General features: G+C 51.1%; 1 protein-coding gene across 2 annotated transcripts in view; it reads left to right on the top strand.

The window, feature by feature from the left end:
* The window catches only part of FXYD3 (FXYD domain containing ion transport regulator 3), a 237,527-nt gene that overhangs the window by 190,838 nt on the left and 27,343 nt on the right, over positions 1–19,346 (top strand). For both annotated transcript variants that reach the window (XM_030211789.1, XM_030211790.1), the window contains exon 6: positions 17,960–17,996. In XM_030211789.1, the coding sequence (XP_030067649.1) occupies positions 17,960–17,996 (37 nt within the window). The remainder of the gene's footprint in view (positions 1–17,959; positions 17,997–19,346) is intronic.

Raw genomic sequence — 19,346 nt, 5'->3', positions numbered from 1 at the left:
TAAGAATCATTCTCGACAAATATCTAACGCTTGACAATCAAATATCAGCAGTAACATTAAAATGGTTCAAAACACTGTGCAAACTAAGAAAGGATAAGAGACTATTTCCTCAGACAATCATTCCGAACACTGCTCATTGCAACTAGACTACTGCAACGCAGCATACATAGGGTGCAAGGAAATCACACTGAAATCACTACAAACAGTCCAAAACACAGCAGCAAGACTAAAGAAATTGAAATATGAAAGGGTAACCCCACTGCACTACATTAGCTACTTTTCAAAGCGAGCACCCTAATCTTCAAGATACTATTTGGAGTCATGGGATAGGAGACAAGGTTCTGGTGTGGATTAGGAATTGGTTACTGTACAGAAAAGCGAAGTTACTTACCTGTAGCAGGTATTCTCCGAGGACAGCAGGATGATAGTTCTCACGATTGGGTGACGTCTGACGGCAACCCCAGATCGGAAGATCTACCTAGCAACAAAGTTTGCTAGCCCTCGCGCGCACTGCGCATCCGCGACTGTCTTCCCTCCCGTAGCACGAGCGTGCTCCTCAGTCCAGTAGAAAGCAAAAAAACAAGGGAAGATACAACTCCAAAGGGGAGGAGGGCGGGTTTGTGAGAACAATCAGCCTGCTGTCCTCGGAGAATACCTGCTACAGGTAAGTAACTTCGCTTTCTCCGAGGACAAGCAGGCTGCTTGTTCTCACGATTGGGGTATCCCTAGCACCCAGGCTCACTCAAAACAACAAACAGTGGTCAATTGGGCCTCGCAACAGCGAGGACATAACTGAGATTGACCTAAATAGAACCAACTGAGATTGCAGCCTGGAACAGAATAAAACTGGGCCTAGGGGGGTGGAGTTGGATTCTATACCCCAAACAGATTCTGCAGCACCGACTGCCCGAACCGACTGTTGCGTCGGGTATCCTGCTGGAGGCAGTAATGAGATGTGAATGTGTGGACAGATGACCACGTCGCAGCCTTGCAAATCTCTTCAATCGTAGCTGACTTCAAGTGGGCCACTGACGCTGCCATGGCTCTAACACTATGAGCCGTGACATGACCCTCAAGAGTCAGCCCAGTTTGGGCGTAAGTGAAGGAAATGCAATCTGCTAGCCAATTGGAGATGATGCGTTTCCCGACAGACACTCCCCTTCTGTTGCGATCAAAAAAAACAAACATTTGGGCGGACTGTCTAAATGGGCTTGTCCGCTCCAGATAGAAGGCCAGTGCTCTCTTGCAGTCCAATGTGTGCAACTGACGTTCAGCAGGGCGGGTATGAGGACGGGGAAAAATTGTTGGCAAGACAATTGACTGGTTCAGATGGAACTCCGACACCACCTTTGGCAAGAACTTAGGGTGAGTGCAGAGGACTATGCTGTTATGATGAAATTTAGTATAAGGAGCATGAGCTACGAAGGCTTGAAGCTCACTGACTCTACGAGCTGAAGTGACTGCCACCAAGAAAATGACCTTCCAAGTCAAGTACTTCAGATGGCAGGAATTCAGTGGCTCAAAAGGAGGTTTCATCAACTGGGTGAGAATGACATTGAGATCCCATGACACAGGAGGAGGCTTGATAGGGGGCTTTGACAAAAGCAAACCTCTCATGAAGCGAACAACTAAAGGCTGTCCCGAGATAGGCTTACCCTCTACACGATAATGAAAAGCACTAATTGCGCTAAGTTGAACCCTTACAGAGTTGGTCTTGAGACCAGACTCGGACAAGTGCAGAAGGTATTCAAGCAGGGTCTGTGTAGGACAAGAACGAGGCTCTAGGGCCTTGCTGTCACACCAGACGGCAAACCTCTTCCATTTGAAAGAATAACACCTCTTAGTGGAATCTTTTCTGGAAGCAAGCAAGACTCAGGAGACACCCTCAGAAAGACCCAAGGAGGCAAAGTCTACGCTCTCAACAACCAGGCCGTGAGAGCCAGGGACTGGAGGTTGGGATGCAGAAGCGCCCCCTCGTTCTGAGTGATGAGGGTTGGAAAACACTCCAATCTCCACGGTTCTTCGGAGGACAACTCCAGAAGAAGAGGGAACCAGATCTGACGCGGCCAGAAGGGAGTGATCAGAATCATGGTTCCGCGATCCTGCTTGAGTTTCAGCAAAGTGTTCCCTACCAAGGCTATGGGAGGATACGCATACAGGAGGCCCTTCCCCCAATGAAGGAGAAAGGCATCCGACGCTAGTCTGCCGTAGGCCTGAAGTCTGGAACAGAACTGAGGAATCTTGTGGTTGACCTGAGTGGCAAAAAGATCTACCAAGGGGGTGCCCCATGCTTGAAAGATCTTGCGTACTACTCTCGAGTTGAGAGACCACTCGTGAGGTTGCATTATCCTGCTCAACCTGTCGGCCAGACTGTTGTTTATGCCTGCCAGATAGGTGGCTTGGAGAAACATGCCGTACTGGCGAGCCCAAAGCCACATCTTGATGGCTTCCTGACACAGGGGGCGAGATCCGGTGCCCCCCCTGCTTGTTGATGTAGTACATAGCAACGTGATAGTCTGTCTGAATTTGAATAATTTGATTAGATAGCCGATCTCTGAAAGCCTTTAGCGCGTTCCAGACCACTCGTAACTCCAGGAGATTGATCTGAAAACCTGTCTCCTGGAGGGACCAGCTTCCTTGAGTGTGAAGCCCATCGACATGAGCTCCCTACCCCAGGAGAGACGCATCCGTCGTCAGCACTTTTTGTGGCTGAGGAATGAAAGGGACGTCCCAAGGTCAAATTGGAGCGAATTGTCCACCAATGTAGGGAGTTGAGAAAACTTGTGAATAGTTGGATCACGTCCTCTAGATTCCCCGCAGCTTGAAACCACTGGGAAGCTAGGGTCCATTGAGCTGATCGCATGTGAAGACGGGCCATGGGAGTCACATGAACTGTAGAGGCCATGTGGCCAAGCAATCTCAACATCTGCCGAGCTGTGATCTGCGGAGACGCTCGTACCCAGGAAACAAGGGACAGAAGATTCTGTCCTCGCCTCGGGAAGATAGGCATGAGCAGTCTGGGAGTCTAGCAGAGCTCCTATAAATTCGAGTCTTTGTACTGGAAGAAGATGGGACTTTGGATAATTTATCACAAGCCCTAGTAGCTGCAGGAGTTGAATAGTCATCTGTATGGACTGTAGAGCTCCTGCCTCCGAGGTGTTCTTCACCAGCCAATCGTCGAGATAAGGGAACACATGCACTCCCAGTCTGCGTAGAGACGCCGCCACGACTGCCAGGCATTTCGTGAACACCCTGGGCGCAGAGGCGAGACCAAATGGTAGCACACAGTACTGAAAATGCTGCGTTCCCAGACAGAATCGAATATACTGTCTGTGAGCTGGCAGTATCGGGATGTGAGTATAAGCATCCTTTAAGTCCAGAGAGCATAGCCAATCGTTTTTCTGAATCATGAGAAGAAGGGTGCCCAGGGAAAACATCCTGATCTTTTCTCGGACCAGATATTTGTTCAGGGCCCATAGGTCTAGGATGGGACACATCCCCCCTGTTTTCTTTTCCACAAGGAAGTACCTAGAATAGAATCCCAGCCCTTCCTGCCCCGGTGGCACGGGCTCGACCACATTGGCGCTGAGAAGGACGGAGAGTTCCTCTGCAAGTATGTGCCTGAGCTGGAAGCTGAAGGACTGAGCTCCCGGTGGGCAATTTGGAGGTTTTGAGATCAAATTGAGGGAGTATCCTAGCCGGACTATTTGGAGAACCCACCGGTCGGAGGTTACAGGAGGCCACCTTTGGTGAAAAAACTTTAACCTTCCTCCTACCGGCAGATCGTCCGGCACGGACACTTTTATATCGGCTATGTTCGCCTGGAGCCAGTCAAAAGCCCGTCCCTTGCTTTTGCTGGGGAGCTGCCGGGGCCTGTTTAGGCGCACGCTGTTGACGCGAACGAGCACACTTGGGCTTAGCCTGAGCAGGCTGGCGGGCAGGTGGATTGTACCTACGCTTATTATAAGCGTAGGGAGTATTCCTCCTTCCATAAAAATGTCTACCTGTTGAGGTAGATGCTGAAGGCTTCCGGTGGGAGAGTTTGTCGAAGGCGGTGTCCCGCTGGTGGAGCTGCTCTACCACCAGTTCCACCTTCTCGCCAAAAATGTTATCCCCCGCCAAGGAGCATCCGCAATCCGCTGCTGGACTGTATTCTCCAGGTCAGAGGCACGCAGCCATGAGAGTCTACGCATCACTATACCTTGAGCAGCGGCCCTGGACACAACATCAAAAGTGTCGTAAACACCCCTGGACAGGAATTTGCGACACGCCTTCAGCTGCCGGATCACCTCCTGAAAAGGCTTGGCCTGCTCCGATGGGAGCTTATCGACCAAGTCCGTCAGCTTCCGCACATTGTTCCGCATGTAGATGCTCGTGTAGAGCTGGTACGACTGGATCTTGGTCACGAGCATAGCAGAATGGTAGGCCTTCCTCCCAAAAGAGTCCAGAGTCCTAGACTCGCACCCCAGGGGCGCTGAGGCGTAATCCCTAGTACTCTTGACTTTCTTGAGAGCCAGATCCACAACTCCAGAGTCATGAGGCAACTGGGTCTTCATCAACTCTGGGTCCTCGTGGATCCGATACTGGAACTCAATCTTTTTGGGAATAGTGGGATTACTTAATGGTTTTGTCCAGTTCGCCATCAATGTCTGCTTCAGGACATTATGAAGAGGAACAGTGGACGACTCCTTAGGTGGCGAAGGATAGTCCATTATCTCGAACATCTCAGCCCTGGGCTCATCCTCAGTAACTACTGGGAAGGGAATGGCCGTAGACATTTCCCAGACAAATGAAGAGAAAGACAGACTCTCGGGAAGAAAGCTTTCTCTCTGGCGAAGGAGTGGGATCAGAAGGAAGACCACAAGACTCCTCATCAGAGAAATATCTGGGGTCTTCATCTGCCTCCCACGAGGCCTCACCTTTAGTATCGGACACCAGTTCTCGAACCTCGGTCCGAAGCCGAGCCCGTCTCGACGCCGAGGAACTAAGTCCTCTATGGCGATGCCGAGAAGAAGACTCCCTCGCCACCGGCGACGAAGCTCCCTCCAGCGATGTTGACGGGGAGTCAACTTGGGTGGCAGTGGACGCTGATGCCGCAAGCGGTACCGGCGTCGCAGTCCCTCACCACAGGCGGGGAGCCAGCCGCCGCATCTTTTAATGGTACCGACGGCGCAAGCACCGGCGGTACTGGAACAGATGGTTGCAGCAGTCCTTCCAGAATCTCTGGAAGTATGGTTCGGAGGTGCTCATCTAGAGTGTCCGTTGAGCAAGGCTGTGGGGCCGGTACCGGCAACGAGGACAGAATCTGCCTGGGGCGCGGAGGCGGTACCAGGCTGTCCGGAGAAGAGCGCATCGACACCTCCTGAATGGAGGGTGAGCGGTCCTTCCGGCGTCGACGCTTTCCGGGTGCCGATTCCCTCGGTGCCCCGGAGCTCTCAGTACCGTGACGGGAAGGTGACCGATGACGGTGCTTCTTCGCCTTCGCTCGAAGCACGTCAGCGGTACCGACGAGGAGGACGTGGAATCCACACGTCTCCTTGGGTCCTGGTCCGAAGGAGTTCGGTCCCGGGGGGCCTGTACCGCAGGAGCCCTCGAGGCAGGTGGAGACCCACTCGATGGCTCACTGCTACCAGTGTGGGATCTCTGGACAGCCATCACCTGCGCTCCTGACGTCGATGCACCCTCCGATGCTGACATCAATACCGTCGATGTCCTCGGTACCACTGGCTCCGTTGATGTCGAAGGACCGGACTGGGCTCCGAACAACAGGTTCCACTGAGCCGATCTCGCCTCCTGGGTCCTCTTTTTTAGCTGAACACACAGCGTGCAGGCGTTGGGACGATGATCAGCTCCCAAACACTGAAGACATGAGACGTGCCTATCAGTGAGCGAGATAGTCCGGTTGCACCGCGTGCACTTCTTGAAGCCGCTGGCAGGCTTCGAGGACATGGACGGAAAAAGCGTGCTGGCGAGGTCAAAATTTGCGATGGTGCTGAAAAGAAAGACACCAAAACAGGGGAAAAACCTGCACGGGCGGCCAAAATGGCCGCTGACAACAAAGAAAGGAAACTTACGGGCAAAAGTAAAGAAATAGAGGAAACTTTTTTTTTTAAACGGAGAACATGAGTGAACTCGAGAAACACGCCGAAACTCGACGAAAAAGTGGCGAAACGCAGCGAGGGCCTCTCTGAGACACAGAACCGCCGAAAAACAGCCATCCTGAGCCACAGAAAAAAAGAGACTAAGGAGCAGGCTCGCGCTACGGGCGAGAAGACGGTCACGCATGTGTACGGGAGGGCTAGCAAACTTTGTTGCTAGGAAGATCTTCCGATCTGGGGCTGCTGTCGGACGTCACCCAATCGTGAGAACAAGCAGCCTGCTTGTCCTCGGAGAAACAGAGGGTAGAGTTAGTCAGTTCTCTCAATGGAGGAGGGTGAACAGTGGAGTGCTTCAGTGATCAAATATGCAGATGATACAAAACTATTCAAGGTTGTTAAAACATGTGTAGACTGCGAAATATTGCAGGAAGACCTTAGGAAATTGGAAGACTGGGCATCCAAATGGCAGATAAAATTTTATGTCGACAAATGCAAGGTGATGCACATTGGAAAGAATAATCTGAATCATAGTTACCTGATGCTAGTGTCCACGTTGGGGGTCAGCGCTCAAGAAAAAGATCTGGGTGTTGTTGTAGATAATATGTTAAAATCTTCTGCTTAGTGTACAGCAGAGGAAAAAAAGCAAACAGGATGCTAGGAATTATTAGGAAAGGGATAATGAATAAGACCAAAATTACTATAATGCCTTTGAATCGCTCTATGTTGTGCCCTCACTTTGAATATTGCATTCAATTCTGGTCACCGTCTCTCAAAAAAGATATAGCGGAATTAGAAAAGGTTCAAAGAAGAATGACCAAAATGTTAAAGGGGATGGAACTCCTCTCGTATGAGGAAAGGCTAAAGAGGTTAGGGTTCTTCAGCTTGGAAAAGAGACAGATGAGGGGAGATATGATTGTGGTCTACAAAATCCTGAGTGGTGTAGATTGAGTAGAATAAATTAATTTTTTTACTCGTTCAAAAAGTACAAAGACTAGGGGACACTCGAGGGAGTTACATGGAAATACTTTAACAAATAGGAGGAAATATTTTTTTACTTAACGAATAGTTAAGCTCTGGAACTCTTTGCCAGAGGATGTGGTAACAGTGGTTAGTGCACCTGGGTTTAAAATGGTTTGGACAAATTCCTGGAGGAGGAGTTCATAGTCTGCTATTGTGACAAATATGGGAAGCAACTGCTTGCCCTGGGATTTGTAGTATGGAGTGTTGCCACAATTTGGGTTTCTGTCACGTACTTGTGACCTAACTTGGCCACTGTTTGGAAAACAGGATACTGTGCATTGGTCTGACCCAGTATGGCTACTCTTATGTTCTTATGAATGGCACCCAAATACGTGCTTGACTTAATCAAACTATCCCCAAGAAATGCAAATCCAGAAAATAGAAACTACCTACTCCTACAGTTTCCCAACTGCAAAAACAGTATCTTCAAAACCATCTACACTGCTGGCTTTAGCTACCTGGGTTCCAAACGGTGGAACTCGATACCAAGAACCATAAGAAACATCACAAATCTCCAGAAAAGAAATGAAAACCTACCTCTTCAAACAATTCTACACATAAACACAGAGTGATCACCACTTTCCACTCAAAATCGACTTCTTCTAAATCCATATGAAAACATCACCATACCTCTACAACTAAATACAAAAACTGCCTTCCGTTTCAGTTTAACTCTCCTAAAACTCTTTGAATAGCAACATGAACTATGAATGTTCTCCCCACATTGGGCAACCCTATAGTAACTTCACCAAAATGTAAATTGCAAGCCACTTTGAACCGAAACTTGTTTTTGGAAAATAATGGGATACAAGAATGCATAAATAAATAAATAATTCATAGATGAAACTATGGACCAAATTTAGTTGCCAAAATTTAGAAGTTTAGATGGTGGTGGGTTTTTTTGTTTTTTTTGTGTTGTTTTTTTATATGAGCTTTTACAAATCTAATACAGACATTAAGCACTAGTAAAATTTTAAAGGGGTCAATTTAAGAGCCTAACTGAAAGTTAGAAACATAAACCTTGTTGAATATTGGGTTAAGCATTTTATATGAGAATGCAGGATTTCAGAGGTGTAATGCCTGTCACTTTTCTGACATTGTGTTGGTTTTCACAAGAGCATTGAAGCAGATATACATAGATATAGATCTATAGGGGGAAAATCTATAACAGGGTGCCTGGTAGCTGCCTCCACTATAAAGGAACATAGGCAGTTTCATTTACAGAATACTAGTTTAACTACAAAAATACATGCCTATGGGTGTGAATAGTAATACCAGTGATAGAGCTGGCACATGTGCACCTAAGTTCCAATGATTCATGTGAAACTTATTTCTATAAGTTATGTGTGTGTCAATCCTACCCATACTCTGTCCAACCTGTAAAATACACACTATGTAAGATACACACTTATTTACAGAATAGGAGTCAGGTGGAATTTTGCCATATATAAGCCTCTGTACCATAATTCTAATGGAATATACACATAATTGGTATGTAAGTCTTGGAGCATACAGTGCTTCTCAACCCATTTTTCGGGACACACCCAGTCAGTCAGGTTTGCAGGATATCAACAACGCATACACATGAAATAAGAGGCAGTGCATGCAAATCTTAGTATGCAGATCTATCTCATGCATATTCATTGTGGATATCCGGAAAACCTGACTGACTGGGTGTGCCCTAAGGACTGGGTTGAGAATCATTGCTTTGTAGAATTATAATGCATGCTTTTGGAAGGAAATGCTTCCTAAAGCCAGGTTACGTTTCTTTTACACCTTCTTTCAGCTCCTGCAGATACAGCAGAGCAGCCCAATTCTGAGAAATACCATTCCCTTCAGAAGCCAGGCTTTATTTTATTTGATATTTTATTTACAAATTATTTTTATTTTATTTTAAGTTGTTTTAATTTGGAGTTTTTAACCTTGTTTCTGATTTTAGATTGTTTTGTTTTGTAGTTTTGGAGATTAGGTGACGGCACCAGTAATTAGAAAGTAAAACTGGTGCTGGGCAAACTTCTACGGTCCACGCCCTGATTGAGACTGAATAAATATGGATGGGCTGGAGTGTAAATTTTAAGGGGCTTTGACGATATATATATATATATATATATATATATATATATATATATATATATATACACCATGTAAGATGAGTTTATCTTGTTGGGCAGACTGGAAAACTCTTTTTATTGGAAAAAACTAAAAACAAATAACATACAAATCAAAAACAAGCCCCTAGCTATACACGGTCCTCCTATCTATGTACACCCCCTCCCCCTCCTCAATAGTACAGTGGAAACTGTTTATTAGAAAAACCAAAGAAAAAAAAACGGACATGCAAATCAAACCCCAGGCTCCTAGCTAGACATGGTCTGCCTATCTATATACACCCCCTCCCCCTCCTCAATAATACAATGAATCAACCCCCCGACCCCCCCCCCCAAACCTCCCAAACCCCTTCAGACAACTGGCACACAATCCCCTGGGTAGCATGTCCCCTCATGGCGGCTTAAGCCTCACGTGTCTCCACCACCTCGAAGCCACCCCCACCCCTTTTTCCACCCTTTCCCACTTCGCCGCTTCCTGCACTGCCCTTACCACATCCCAGCTGACTACCTCCGCCGGCCGAACCTCCTGGTACAGGGACACCCTGCAGCGCGCCATCCAGAGGCAGTACCGCAATATCACCGAAATCAGAAAGCGTGTTACCGGATCCCTGCGTCCCCCTCCACCCTCTGGGCCGTACACCCAGTCCGCATAGCTGTAGTTGCGGAAACTGGGGATCTGCAGCAACGAGGAAACCCGGTCAGAGACCTGGACTGTAAATGGGCACCTCACCAGGAAATGCTCCATCGTCTCTTCAGTTCCAGCACATTCCTCCCGTGGGCACCCTCTATCTCGCACATTGCGATATTTCAAATTTCCTCGGACGTACAGTCTACCATGAAAGGACAGCCACGCCAGGTCTTTATACTTCGCCGGGATGCGGTTCGAAGCAATCAACCGTAACCCCTGCTGCACCCGTGGGGCCGGCGCGTCCCTCAGCACCAGAGGAGCTGAGAACACCTGCGCCCTTACTCTGTCCATCCAGACCCCCCGTTGTCCTGCCTTCACCTCCCCCACCGTCAGCCCCCACACCCTCACCAATTTCACTAGGGTCTTGCAATAACTCACCCCCCCCCCCCGGGGCCCCCCTTCGCAGTGCCACTACCCTCCCCCCCTCCCGCCATAGGTCCCAATATCTCGGCCACCACTGCAGGACACTCCTAGCCCACCCCGGTGGCTCCCGCCCTCCCCAGATTGAACTGCAGGAACAAAGCGCTGAAAAACAGGACTGGGTTTATCATGCCCACCCCCCCCCCCCCTCCCTCCTAGGCAGATATGTAACATTCCGTTTTACCGGATTCGTCCTGTTGCCCCAGAGCAGCCGGAAGAACACCCCATACAAGGCCGCGTACCGGCTCTCTGGCAGCAAGCAGATGTAACTGACGAACAGAAACAAAGGAACTAAGTGTGCCTTGATGAGCTGTACCCGCTCCCCCATGGTCATTTTCCACCCCTTCCATCTATCCACCCTCCCCTTCGCTTCATGGAGACACCTATCCCAGTTGTAGAGCCTATAATCCCCCTTCTCAAAGTATATTCCCAAGACCCGTATACGTTCCACAGCTGTAGGAAACCTACCTCCCAACTCAAACTGCAGCCCCTGATCCCCAACCCACAGGCTATTGGACTTTTGAAAATTGACCTGGGACGCTGTTGCCTGCGAGTATTCCTGGATCAGGTTCTGCAATCTACCTCCCTCCCTCTGGTCCGCTACCCACACTGTAACGTCATCTGCATACGCCACGACCCTTAACTGGCTATTGTCCCCCACCTCCACCCCTTCCAGCCCCCCCCCCCCCCCCCCCCCCCCCCCTTCTCCAGCCGTCTTATAAAAGGGTCGATGGCGTATGCATACAACAGCGGGCTGAGCGGGCACCCCTGCCCCTACCTCAAACCCCTGCCCTCTCCACCCGTTAACCAGGGGAAAACACCCCGCATGCCGATAAAGTAGCTGTAATTGCTCTATCCAGCCCTTCGGAAACCCATAGCGCTCCAAAATGCTCCATAGGACACCCCACTGCACTCTATCAAACGCTTTTTCCTGGTCGAGTGTTACCAACAGCCTACCATGCCCTCCCACTCTACTGCGTTCTACCCCCTCCCGCACCCACGCTGCCGCTTCCAAGACCCCTCTCCCTTTAACCCCACATGCTTGTGAGGCTGCCAGCAAATCCCCAGACACCTGCCTCATTCTCTGGAATAGCATTCGCGCAAAAATTTTCCGATCTGTATTAAGCAGTGCTATAGGCCGCCAGTTGGCCAGCATCGCCGGGTCCTTCCCCTTACTTAGTAGGATAAGAGCCGCCTCTGTCAGGGACCTAGGCAAGGAACCCTCCAACTGGGCTGCCCCCCATACCCTCACCAGGATCGGCACCAGCTGCTCCTTAAAGGCCTGGTAGAACTCAGTTGTTAGCCCATCCGGCCCCGGCGAGGTCTTCCTGTGGAGCGCCCCGATGGCTTCCTCCACCTCCTGTTCTGTCCACGGGTTCAAGAGGGCCTGAAGCTGGGGTCCCCCGTAACCTATCCCCGGGGTTTCTTCCACATAACACTCCATCTGCTCTATATCAATCTGCTGGGCTGAAAGGAACGCCGCAAAGTGGTCCCTCACTGCCCCCAGAATCCCCTCCCTGGTGTCCTGCAGGACCCCCTGTGCGTCCCGCACCCCCTCCATCACCCTGCGCGCCCTCCGCTCCCGGCAGCATGCGAAGGGGTCCGGGCTACACATTTTCCCGAAGTCCCGCTCGTACACCAAGGAGGTGTAGCGGTTGTACTGTACCTGTTCCAGGAGTGCTTGGAGATCATGTATTTCTTCCTCCCTCCCCCCTTGTGAAATCAGTGTGTCCCTCTTTTTCTTTATCGCCATGCCCAACTTTGTCCTTTCCCTCCCCTCCCTTCTCGCCTGTCTGAGAAAGAATCCCCGCGTTCGTCTTTTCACTGTATCCCACCACTCCCCTAATGACTGAAATGCCCCCTGCACTGACACCTGATCTTCCAAAAACCGGCGGTACTCCTCCCGCACCTGCTCGCTACCTAACCACTTTAAATTCAGTCGCCATAACCCCCTCCCTGGCCTCTGCGCTGCCGCCGCCCCCCCCCCCCCCCCCCACCTGAAGGAGGACCATGTGGTGGTCTGAAAAGTCCACGTCCACGTTTCGTGGACCCCCCAGACAAACTCCCTTCTTTACCAGGAATCTATCGATTCTACTCTTACACTGCCCTCGAAAGAACGTGAACCCCTCCTGTTCCTCACAGAAGGCCACGTGCGCGTCTACCAGCTCCGCCTCCCGCATGATCCCTGCCAGCCTCACCCCGTCATAGCCCACCTGTACCGATCGTCCCCCACTATCCTTTTTCCGCAATATGGTGTTAAAATCTCCCCCCCAGACTACTTGGCGCGAAGTGTATAGGTAGGGCTTGATCTTCCCAAAGAGGAGCACCCTTTCCTTCTTGCTTTGGGGCCCGTACACATTCACCACCCTCAGTGCTCTATCCTCCCAAATCACATCCACAACAAGACATCTCCCCACCCCCAGCTCCACCACTCGCTGAATATTCACCCGGTGGGACTTAAATAAGATCCCCACCCCACCATACCTCTCCCCCGCCAACCCCCACACCGAGGGACCCCACTTCCAGGCCCGCCTCGCCCGCCTGATCACCTCAATGGACCGCAGCCGAGTCTCCTGGAGCAGGAAGCAATCTGCTTGGACCCTCGCGAACCAGTCATATGCTAAACCCTGCTTCTTCGGAGAGGCGATGCTGGCCACATTCAGCGTGGCAAATGTCAACACTAAGCCTGCCATCCTTATTGCGAGTCACGAGTCTGCTCACTCCCACCTTCTTTCCTTATCTCCTGGGATACCCCCTTCTTACCCTGAAGCAGGTCCTCTGCTATACGGTCTACGTCATCCCCTGCCAGATCCCCCTCCCGCAGCCGTCCTGTCTGCACCTTACCCCCCCCCTCCCCCTTTCTTCCTTCCTTTCTTCTTTGCTCTATCCGGACCCACCCCCTGAACCCTCCCTCTCCCCTCTCCCCCCCCCCCCCACCCCCTACCTCCTCCTCCGAGTCCTCCACCTCTCCCAAGTCCTCCAGGTCCTCCAGATCCTCCTCTAGCTCCACTCTGTCCCCCCAAGCTTGCACTTGGGCCTTCACCACCTGCCCAGCCCCCTCAGCTTTCCTCTTACTCCCCTTTCCCCTCCCTCCCTCCCTTCCCTCTTCCTCCTCCCTCCCCCTCCCCCTCCCCCCAGAGCCTTCCCGCCCTTCTTCCTACCACCAGTACCCTCCTCCAGTGCATCCTCATATTTCCGTTTGCCCTCTCCAATCCCCCCTGCCGCCCCCTCTTCCTCCATTAACTCCACCTCTTCTTCTTCCCCCTGTTCTTCCTCCTCCCTCCCAACCTCCCTATCTTCCTCCTCCTCCTCCAACACCTGAAATCTGTTCCCCCCCCTCTTCCCCTGCAGCGACCCCTCCCCGCCCACCCCTAGTTTTCCCCCCCCCCCCCTCCGAAACTTCCCTTTCCTCTGTGGCACTTGTACCCACTCCCCCTCTCCCCCCTGCTCCACTCCTAACCCAGCCCCCTGCCGCCCCCCCTCCTGCATCCCCTCCTCCCCCCTTGCCCCTCCCTGCCTATCACCCCCTGCCCTATCCCCTCCTCCCTTACCCCCCTCCCTGTCCCTTCCCCCACATATCCCACTCGTTATGGGCCGCCCTAGGGCAGTTCCGATATGCATGGCCTAACCCGCCGCAGAGGTTGCACCTGATTGCGGTGCAGTCCTCTGTGGCGTGCTGATCCCCGCATCTTCCACACTTTACCACTGGGCATGACATGCTGAAGTGCCTAAACGAACCACATCTGAAGCACTGCCGCGGCTGCCCCTTGTAAAAGCACAGTATCCTGTCGCGACCGATAAAGGCAGCCGAAGGAATGTGCTGGACCACATGGCTCTCCTGTCTCAATTTGACCAGGCCTCCCCAACCTCCTGCCCAAACCCTGCTTGGATCCGGTAACTTTGTAAGCGGGGATCTCAGCTCCGCGTACCTCTGTAGCCAGTAGGCTAAATCTGCCCCAGAGATAGACTCATTTCTCACGAGCAGGGTGACCTGCACCAGGTCCGGTTTGCTGATTGGAATGGCCCTGAGGTCCCGCCACTCCCCCTTTCCCCTCACCCCCTCGTACCTTTCCCAGAATATTTCCATCCCCCTCTGGGTCATGAAGCTCAAGTCATATTCTGGGATGTTGATGGGGTGTATACACGCGTAAAAGTCCTCGGGTATAAACCCCATCACCAGCCTCAAGACCCGATCCCTGGAGGGCATTGCCCCCTCCCCTATCCATTTCAGCTGTACCACATTTCGCCGCTTAGGCAGCTGTCCACCCCCTGTCCCCGCTCCCCCCCAACCCCTCCCTGGGCCCTCAAAACCACCCGATCTCCCCCTCCTTCCTTCCCCCTCCCTGGACTACTGCCGCAAAGGACTTGGACCCCAGCCCCCACCGCCCCCCCTCCACACTTGTTCCAGCCCTTCCCTCTGCCTCCCCCCCCTTCTGTCCCTCTGCCCCTCCCCTCATCCCTCTCCCTTCCTCAATCTCCACAGCCCCCTCCCCCTCCCGCTGTCCCCCGTCCCCTTCCCTCTCAGACAAACATCCAGCAACGTCCATAGTCAGTTCTGCTGCTTGGGCTGCCTCCAACTGATTGTCCTGCCCATCTCCACTTCCTGGAACGTCCCTGCTCGTCCCTGCCACTGCAGGCTCCAGCCTCTGGGCTAATCGCCTCCTCTCCTCTGTCTCCTGGCGATACTCTGGCTCCTGTCCAGTCAGGTCTGCAGCTGGCGATACCAGACTCCCTGCTCGCTCCGCCCCCGAACTCCCTCCAACCTCCGGCACCAGGGGCGAAGCCTCCGGAACTCCGCCGCTCCCCTTGGCTCCTCGCTCCCAGCCGTCCTGCTGGCAGGTTCGCTCCACCACCCGCTGCACATCTGTTGGACTTGCCATGTCCACTTCTCTAGTCAACGACAGTCTCTCAACAATCGGGTTACTTCCCCCTTGCTTCTGGTGCAGTCCGTCCTGCGTTCTCTCAATGGCTGGCGCTTCCCGGGGGCATGGCTTGTCTGTTCCTGATACCGCCACAGGCTGGCTGTTAGCATCCCCCGATTTCACCTCATGTAATGGACAGCTGGTCAAATGAGCTCCCAGCTGCTGCCCGCTCCTATTCCTCTCTCTCCGACCCCTCTCCTGTAAACCGCCAGCTACTCCATGCTCAGGGAAGACCTCCCCTGCTCCCGGACTTCGTGGGCGGGGCTTCTCCAGATGCCATGCTGCCTCCGTTTCCACTTCAGCCATTGCAGACCCGGTCAAAAATACCGGAGTCTGCCTCTGCTGACCCTTTTCCAACAGGGCCTCCTTCACGGCAACTGTCTCTGCTGTTTGCACAACTGCAGGTAAGCCCTCTGAGACTTCGACCACCACCTCTGTAGAAAACAGGCTGCTACCTGCGTCTCCCTCTGCTGCCTCCATTATCTGGAGTTTTGACAATGTACTGAGTTCTGTCCTCCCCTCCACAGGTAGGATCTCCGCTCCAGCCCCCACCTCAGAGCCATGTCCTGCCGCTGCCTCCTTATCCTCTGGCTGCGGGGTAAGTGCTCTGGACTGTGTTGCCAACTGTCTCATGTATTTTAAAGTGGGGTCACCTCTGAACCCAGACAACTCTTTAGATTCTAATGCTGCTGAAGACACTGAAGCTTGCTGCAACTGTAGTGTTCCTGAACCCCCAGACTGTGGTATAGAAGCCATCCTTTCTCGGTTAACATAGAGCTCCCTCAAAGGATTCACAGAGCCCTTTTTTAAACAGTTCAACAATTGTTCTTTTTTCCCCAACAACTTCGATATCCGGGCTTCCTCTTTAACATACATTTGTCTGTGCTCCGCTGGGGCAAATTTACACATAGTTCTTGCCATTTTCAGACGTTTTCCTAGCTCCACTACTTCTTTTTCCACCAGCTTAATTTGTCTTACAATATTTACCACACTACTTGCTGGATCATCAGGGTCATAGCTCACTTCAAGGAACTCCTCATCTAACGATCCACTCTCCTCACTCTCACTCTCATCTGCCTCCAGCAAAGGCTTCTGGCAAACTTCCATCGCCTCTTCCTTCTCCCTTCCTTGGAAGCGCACTTCTGGGGCCTGTACTATTTTCCTCCCCCCTCCACTGTCTTCTCGCTTACCTTCCGCGAGCTGGGCCATGGAGGGGGAAATGCTCTTGTGGCCTCCACCGGGCTGCTTCTCCCTTCGGTCCACTGGACTCCTTTCCCTTCTCCCGGTAGTCAAACCAGGGAGAGAGCCACTCCTTTCGGCCTTCTGGTCCCGGGCCCCAGGAGGCCCCACAGCCTGGGACTTTCCTGAGGCCTTTTCCCCAGGGACCCTCCTCATCTTTGGGGAGGGAGCTAGGTCTCACTCCCTTTCCACTGGAAGTCAGCAGAGCTGTCTAAAACACCTCCTTCCTCCTCAGCAGACTGGATGGACCGTGCAGGTCTTTTATCTGCTGCTGTTTACTATGTTATTATCAGGCTTATTTTTGAAAGAGAAGGGCACCCATCTTTCGACACAAATCGCAAGATGGGCGTTCTTCTCCCCGGGTCGCCCAAATCGGCATAATCGAAAGCCGATTTTGGGCATCCTCAACTGCTTTCCATCGCGGGGACGACCAAAGTTCATGGGGGCATGTCGGAAGCATAGCAAAGGCGGGACTGGGGCGTGCTTAACACATGGGCGTCCTCGGCCAATAATGGAAAAAAGAAGGGTGTCCCTGACGAGCACTTGGCTGACTTTACTTGGTACATTTTTTTCTTGCGACGAAGCCTCAAAAACGTGCCCGAACTGACCAGATGACCACTGGAAGGAATCAGGGATGACCTCCCCATACTCCCCCAGTGGTCACTAACTCCCCCCCTCCCCCAGCCTCAAATGTCATACCCAGCTCCCTGACAGCAGTATGCAGGTCCCTGGAGCAGTTTTAGTGGGTGCAGCGCACTTCAGGCAGGCGGACCCAGGCCCATCCCCCTCTACCTGTTACACTTGTGGTGGTAAATGTGAGCCCTTCAAATCCCACCACAAACTCACTGTACCCACATGTAGGTGCTCCCATTCACCCCGTAGGGCTATGGTAGTGTTGTACAGTTGTGGGTAGTGGGTTTTGGGGGAGGTTCAGCACACAAGGTAAGGGAATGCACTTGGGAGCAATTTCTGAAGTCCAGTGCAGTGCCCCCTAGGGTGCCCAGTTGGTGTCCTGGCATTTGAGGGGGACCAGTGCACTACGAATGCTGGCTTCTCCCACGACCAAATGGCTTGGATTTGGTCGTTTCTGAGATGGGCATCCTTAGATTCCGTTATCGCCGAAAACGGGGGACGACCATCTCTAAGCACGACCTAAATGTTGAGATTTGGGCGTTCCCGACCGTATTATCGAAATGAAAGATGGCCGCCCATCTTGTTTCAATAATACAGGTTTCCCCGCCCCTTCGCCGGGACATCCTGCAAGGACATCCTCAGGAAAACTTGGGAGCCCCTTTTGATTATGCCCCTCTATGTAATTTCCATGTCATAAGTTGATTTTTTTATATTCAGTATTGTGACTGTTTTATTGTAATTCATCTTGAGAAAGACAGAATATAAATATATAAACAACAAGCCTATGATTAAATGTTGCTGCAATATGCTTAATTATTTATCTATTTTCAGGTGGCAAGTGCCGTTGCAAGTTTAACCAGAAGAACAGGTGGGTTTTACACTCTTAATTCAGGAGTACTCAACCCAGTCCTCAGGACAAACCTAGCTAGTCAGATTTTCAGGATACCCACAATGAATATGCATGAATAGATTTGCGTAGAATAGAGGTGTGTCCCAAGGACTGGGCTGAGAACCCCTGCACTAATTAGAACATAAGTACATAAGTATTGCCATACTGGGACAGACCAAAGATCCATCAAGCCCCGCATCCTGTTTCCAACAATGGCCAATCCAGGGCACAAATACCTGGCAAGATCCCATAAAAGTACAAAACATTTTATACTTCTTATGCCAGAAATAGTGGATTTTCCCCAAGTCCAATTTAATAATGGTCTATGGACTTTTCCTATAGGAAGGCGTCTAAACCTTTTTAAAACTCTGCTAAGCTAACCGCCTTTACCAAATTCTCTGGCAACGAATTCCAGAGTTTATTCACGTTGAGTGAAGAAAATGTTTCTCCAATTCATTTTAAATTTACTACATTGTAGCTTCATTGCATGCCCCCTAGTCCTAGTATTTTTGCAAAGAGTAAACAGACACTTCACGTCTACCCATTCAACTTCTCTCATTATTTTATAGACCTCTATCATATCTCCGTTAAGGTGGGGAAGCAAGGGTAAAGCCTGGGGCAGAGTAGAGACTGGATGAACCTGGGGTCATGTTACCTACTGTCAATATTATGGCGGCCTTTTACAAGACTGCAGTAAGCACTAAATATGTGCTTACCACGGCAAAAAAATGACGCTTCACGTCTACCGGTTCAACTCCACTCATTATTTTATAGACCTGTATCATATCTCCCCTCAGTCGCCTTTTCTCCAAGCTGAAGAGCCCTAGCCGCTTTAGCCTTTCCTCATAGGGAAGTTGTTCCATCCCCTTTATCATTTTCGTTGCCCTTCTCTGCACCTTTTCTAATTCCACCATATCTTTTTTGAGATGCGGTGACCAGAATTAAACACAATATTCGAGGTGCGGTCACACCATGGAGCGATACAAAGGCATTATAACGTCCTCATTTTTGTTTTCCATTCCTTTCCTAATAATACCTTTCATTCAATTTGATTTCTTAGCCGCCACAGCACACTGAGCAGAAGGTTTCAACGTATCATCAACGATGACACCTAGATCCCTTTCTTGGTCCATGACTCCTAACGTGGAGCCTTGCATGACATAGCTGTAATTCGGGTTCCTCTTTCCCACATGCATCACTTTGCTCTTGCTCACATTAAACGTCATCTGCCATTTAGACGCCCAGTCACCCAGTCTCGTTAGATACTCTTGTAATGTTTCACAATCCTCCCGCGATTTAACGACTGAATAACTTTGTGTCAGCAAATTT

This window comes from Microcaecilia unicolor, chromosome 8 (assembly GCF_901765095.1).
Source record: "Microcaecilia unicolor chromosome 8, aMicUni1.1, whole genome shotgun sequence".
Taxonomy (NCBI): domain Eukaryota; kingdom Metazoa; phylum Chordata; class Amphibia; order Gymnophiona; family Siphonopidae; genus Microcaecilia; species Microcaecilia unicolor.
The sequence above is the reverse complement of the archived record's forward strand: the minus strand, read 5'-3'. Positions and strand labels throughout refer to the sequence as shown.